This window comes from Mytilus californianus, unplaced genomic scaffold (genome assembly GCF_021869535.1).
Source record: "Mytilus californianus isolate M0D057914Y unplaced genomic scaffold, xbMytCali1.0.p SCAF_14, whole genome shotgun sequence".
Classification (NCBI taxonomy): domain Eukaryota; kingdom Metazoa; phylum Mollusca; class Bivalvia; order Mytilida; family Mytilidae; genus Mytilus; species Mytilus californianus.
Window position 1 is genome coordinate 36,932,254 of NW_026262626.1, and position 6,082 is coordinate 36,938,335.

At 30.5% G+C, this 6,082-nt stretch overlaps 1 protein-coding gene across 10 annotated transcripts in view; it reads left to right on the forward strand.

Annotated features, from left to right (window-relative positions):
* The window catches only part of LOC127724635 (E3 ubiquitin-protein ligase rnf213-alpha-like), a 1,011,139-nt gene extending 1,006,209 nt beyond the window's left edge, over positions 1-4,930 (forward strand). For all 10 annotated transcript variants that reach the window (XM_052231639.1, XM_052231642.1, XM_052231640.1 and 7 more), the window contains 4 exons: positions 13-213; positions 1,447-1,536; positions 1,995-2,194; positions 3,337-4,930. In XM_052231639.1, coding sequence (XP_052087599.1) covers positions 13-213; positions 1,447-1,536; positions 1,995-2,194; positions 3,337-3,526 — 681 coding nt within the window. In that variant the 3' untranslated portion in view covers positions 3,527-4,930. The remainder of the gene's footprint in view (positions 1-12; positions 214-1,446; positions 1,537-1,994; positions 2,195-3,336) is intronic.
* The last annotated feature ends 1,152 nt before the right edge of the window (positions 4,931-6,082 follow it).

Here is a 6,082-nt window from a genome sequence, read left to right on the forward strand (position 1 = left end):
CTTCATTTTCAGATAAGAATTCCCCAAGCAACAAAAGTTCAAATATGTTCAGAACTCAGAAAAATGTCTTATCCCGATCTTTGTGAAAGCTTGGATAAGCTTGACATTGCCATCAGTTTTCTGAAATCGGTAGGACCCGAGAAACCAGACCACTTATTGAGTGATTTCATGACAAAGACTTTGAAGACAGAGAGGCCTTTTCCGAGCCAGAAGGTATGGATTCCCTCTTTAAATTAGTACTCTCGTCTCGTGTACATAACACGACAGATTTTAATATCATTTATATATTTCAACACAGGTGGATTGATTGATTGATTGCTTGTATGTGTTTAACGCCAATTCAAGCACATTTGGCTATATAATGGTTGCCAAATTGTTGGAGGGTACCATAGTACCCAGAGAGAATCACCGACATTCTGCAAGAAAACTGGCAATACCATTCAATTAAGATCGGAATTGAACATAAAGCGGCGTTCGACCTCAGTGTGTACAGGCTAGTTAACTCTGTTGTTGAACTACTTAGACAACTCATCAACCGAGGTCCATATTCTAGCAGCTAACGTTTCTTTAGGCTGGTCCTTTTCGTTAGGGCTTTTGGATCATTAATTTATAGCCTATTTGGGTTATTTAATCCATGGCTATGGTGTTATCTACATCTAGCTAATATTACCCCTTTAAAAAAAATGAAAACAACACGTTATAAATTTCATGCGTCCGAGGCACTTTTCTGGATTTACTTTCATCAGGAATGCTCAAAGCCGAATATTAAAAGCCCAGAATATATAATAACCTAAACAGTTGAAGAGTTATATAAATGGGGTTACCTTGCAATGATGGATTACGTTTTGTAATGTTCCAATCATGACTTTGATCTGAATAGCAGCAATACAACATTATTTTTTTGCTTTAGATTTTATCAATTATGTCAAGTATTTTGTTTCATTTATTAATACGTCATATGTTTTGTTATTTATAATAGAACAAAGTAGGTATAGAACGTTTGGTGAATATTTATTGGTTTTGAAACCATGAGTGCAAATGTAATTTGAACATTAACCTAAAACTCTTTATACATTTAAAAAAAAACAATTCATACGGAATTGCCTGTACCAAGTCAGAAATTTAACATTTGTTTTCCATTCGTTTGATGTGTTTTAGCTTTTGATTTTGCCATTTCTTAACGGACTTTCCGTTTTGAATTTTCCATGGAGATCGGTATTTTTGGCAATTTTACTTTTATTTTGTTGATTCATTTATGCATATTTAAAATCTGTTGTTCGTCAATGTTGTTAATCGAAATATACGTTGTTATAATATAAAGCGAATAAACATCATTCCAGTGTCGATAATTGGTTTTGAAGTTCAAATTAGAAAATAGTTGTTCAGATCAAATTTTGAAATTTGAAAGTGTGCATGTTTTATAAGTGTAATTGCTTATTCTTTCAGGCACAACAATCGATTACATGCAGTCAGACGATGTCTTGGTGGATGAATCTTGCATTAGAAAGAGCGAAAGCTTTACTTAGATACAAGCAGGTATAGACATTTTATCAAGTATAATTTCCGATATACATTTCACTTCATTTAAAAAAAAGCAGCACATTTTATAAATATTTGATTTGAATTTTATTGTTGTTTGTTTTATGTTTTGTTTTATTTTTTTAAAACGGTAAACTAATTTCAAAACATTGCAAATCAAAACTTTAAATAAACAAAACTCTAGTTGTTGAAAGTTGACCCCGCCATGTTGTTATTGTTAGCAGTACCATGATTTATTGATCTATTGATGTAATTGCTTTTTGGGGTGCCTTTTTGCCTGTCATGTTATTAATTTATTGATATCCTTGCGTTTTGGTTTCTGTTCTAGGTAAAACATACGTAACTGTTCGTAGCTAAATTTACATCATATACCAGATATTTATAATGTGTGTTTGTGATTGTTTGTGTGTTTGTATTCGAAAAAGTAATACATGTATATTGTTATTTCGTACAAGGAACCATTTGAAGGATTAGCTGATAAATTCAATGTACTCCTAACTGATGAACAGCAAACAATTGTAGATGAATTATTCAGTACTTTGCCAATCGAACCAACGGCAAACTTTATAGAACTGATGTTTGAGTTCATTATTTTGAGGATAGACATTCCAGAGGACCAAGAAAGTGAAGACTATATTGACATTTCCAACTCCAGGTAATTCTTTGATATTTTTGGTGCTTTAACTTATGCCACGTAATGTGCATGTAATTCTTTAAATTTTTTACCGTTGCTGATTATTTTTTGTTAACATTGAAAACATATTTGGAATACACATCTATTCATCAGGATTTCAACTTGTTGGTATTTGATGAACCAGCAGATTGTTCATAGTACATTCCATGGACATTCCGCCTCCCTAATTAATCACATTTGAACTTGATTGGTTTTTGCCACTAAATACAAGAAACAAGAACGATCTGCTATATGTACTTTATGCTATATATACCATCGTTAAATGAAAATATAGAAAAGGTAAGCAAATAAAACCAAGAAGGACCGTACACAGTTTTTTTTCTTACTCCTGGCTATTTACTATTAGATGAGCAATGTTATTGATACTTTTGACCTCCAGCAGGTAATTATGTCATATCGAAGTATCGACATTTGGTCTAAATGCGAACAAAAAAATTATACAGGAACAGAAAGGCTTTTTATCTGTGTTTTGTGGGATTCGTGTTGCTCCTCTTTATGTGAGGTATTTAGTGAACTGTTGCTAGTCTTCTAAACGTTTTACAGCAATCTTTTTTTTTCTTTTTATCAAACAGGCTGTTCATCGCACAATTGAAACACGTTTCCTTTTAACGGGCAATAATTAAAGTTATCGTTTTGTTTTCAAAATATTTCTGTCATAAATGTTTCTTTTGTACTGTTAGCGGATTTCAACTTTAATCAGACTATGTAAACTGTTCTTCTATCGGTAAACTGTTCTTTGATAATCAATGTTTTATATTTCGGCAAAAAGTTCAAATCAATCATATAGAGTAAATCGTTTGAAAACCTGATGTCAGTACAGTAGTTGTGAGTTATAGTCCATAACATGTTCACTTGAATAGACGCATTTTTTACGAAATAGTTGATACAGCTTTTGCTTTTTGTCAGTGGTATGTTCATATGAGTAGACTGAGCTTAAGACAATTGGTGCCTACATCTTCAACGCATTGTAAAATGAATAATTGGAATACAATTTCATGTAAACATTACATCATTGTTATTTGATTAAGTTGTTTGAAACTTTCCAAGAATTTTTAAGTTCTTCTTCGTTTATGCACTGTCATATTATACTTTTAAACATCCAGCTTGCGTGACTACTTAATGGGATTCCCTGATTCGCTACCATATCAGGACGATGTATTGGTTGACAGTAATATTGAAGCAGTCCTTGAAAGAATGCCAGCAGAGGACAACAACATTACAGTTGGACATACAGTAGATTTCTGGAAATTTGTTAATACAATATTAGCTAACAAACAACAACAAAGAGTGTAATCTGCGATTGTTCAAATCGAGAGGAAAAACTGATTGTGAAAATTATCAATATACTTATATTTTAGTGTTAAACAAGATGTAGATATACACAATTATTTATTAAAGCAGACATTTCTTATCTGTTTAAAATAAATATAAAAATATATGACACTTGTGATTGATTAGTAATTGTATAAGCCACATATATTGATTAGTTTTAACTTAGATATAATATTGGTTGATTTGGTATACCAATATGTAAATTTTTGTATGTTTGCTTTTTTCAATTTATAGAGTAACAAAGATGTGTTTTTATTTATACGTTTTTCTTTTTCTTTGCATATATACATGTATTTTTGTTGCTGTATAATCAAATATCCGGTTACATATATTTTTTTATAGAATGATACACGAATTAAGATTTTATTTCGATATTGTGATATTTGAATTGTCGCGAATGTTCAATAGTAATAATCTCTTATGTTGACTGACTACTAATTACGATATAACATACAATTGTTTTTAAAATTTCAATACATATGAGACAGTACAAAATTAAATTGGCTTTTCACTTACACATATAGTATTTTTTATGGCTGTCAGCAACATAACAAATGAATATGGAAATGTATAAATTAACATTTTGTTTTCACAAAATGGATATTTTTTATCAATAAAAGATATATAAAACAGATCCAAATTATCCTAGTCCTGTTTGAAGAGGAACGGTATGCATTTCTATTTAATAACAAGAGATGTACTGTTTGCAACCTAAAACATATGGTGTGTTCGATTATTAACTATTCTTTTTTAACAGAAATTACTAATAGGTATTTTATATCGATTTTATGCAATTTTCAAACTATTTAATTGGAGCTTGTCTGATAAGAACGATATTTTCAATATAAATGAAAAGAGTAAAATATTGCATACCAAATTTGACTGATAAATCCTAAAACAGATACTGATGATGGTTGCCTGAAACATTGTTGTGCAATGTTGTATTTTTGTTTTAGATCATTTCATATTAATATTATTCTATATATAACATATTTATTCAAGAATCTAAATACTAGACAATATGAAATTATATGTATTCCACAATTAATCTATTTTGATAAGTATTCTGATATACAGTTCACTATTCATCAATACAGGTTGGAATAGTTGTATTTTGGCTTTTGAATAGTGAAAAGATTTAATATATTATCCTTAAATTGATAACCGGAACGTATCAATATATTGAAATAAAAATAATAAAATTATGATATTTGCTTTTATATAGTTACACATTAGATAGATTAAAAAAAAAGTATTCTTTCTTTTATATAATTAGAACTTTTTATCAATTTCCATGTGTTTTAAGTGTGTGCAGTTATGTTTGATTTTAACATTTTATCAGTAAATAAACCTATATATTGCTTTCTTTAGTGTTATCCTTATCAAAACAAATGAAACGCACCACGTATGATTCTGTTGAAAACAATGAGTAGTAAAGACTGAGCATCATATTTTGAAAATGTATACCGACTCGCCCATTATTAAAAAGCACACATACCATTTTAGAGCAAGTGTCAATCCGTATCATCACTTTGCGAGTATCGTTGATCAATGTCCTTCCGCTGACTTTTACCTGTCCATTTTGACCAAAGTTGTCAAGATAAAAATAAGTAGATATCGCATGATTGCCAATGAGACAACTATCCACCAACGTTCAAATGAAGTGGATGTAAGCAATTATATGCAACGGTACGGTCTTCGACAATGAGAAAAACCCATACCGTAAAGTCGGCTATAAAAGGCCTGACATGAAAAATATGAAACAGTCGGCTTTTGCTCTATAATGACAATTCTTTCTAATAATATTCAAAACTCTGATAAGCCAACAAGACAAAATATATTATCCAATTACGTTTGCATGTGCCTGTCAACAGTCTAAAACCGCGTCAGTAGTTTTTGTAAGTCACATCTTTCGTTATTCGGAGAATAGGGTGTTAATGGTTAATCATTTATTGTTTCTGTCAATTTCATAATCAGCTGACTCTTTATTACAGCTAATGCCAATAAATGACAATTTTTGGTTTGGTTTTCAAATTGTTTGTTGCGAGTGCCACTAATGAGATCTTGTGTAGGCTACACACGAGTCTGTCGTACAAAGTTATGAGTGTGTTTACTCATTTTTGTGTTTCGGCTATAACTTTGAAACCTATAAGAAATAGAAAAAACATTTTATCAGCAAAAAAGGATCAACTAGACAAAATTTTGGAATTTTAAGTCAAATCAACATAACAGAAATCATATGTCGACTAATTATACAAGTTATTTGTATGACAGGGTGATACCTTAATTCTTGAAAACTATAAAAGATGGACGGAAACTGGTTAAAGACAAACATACTCAGCACGACAAGATCTACTATTAAGTAAATATGATTGAAATCGTCAATCGACTCCTCTTATAATCGTACAGTTCTGGCTCATATAATACAGTCGGTAACTTCTTGATTAAATAAGAAAACATATTTAACTTTTCCATAATAGAACTTTTACAATTGTACACAATATAACACCACTAACG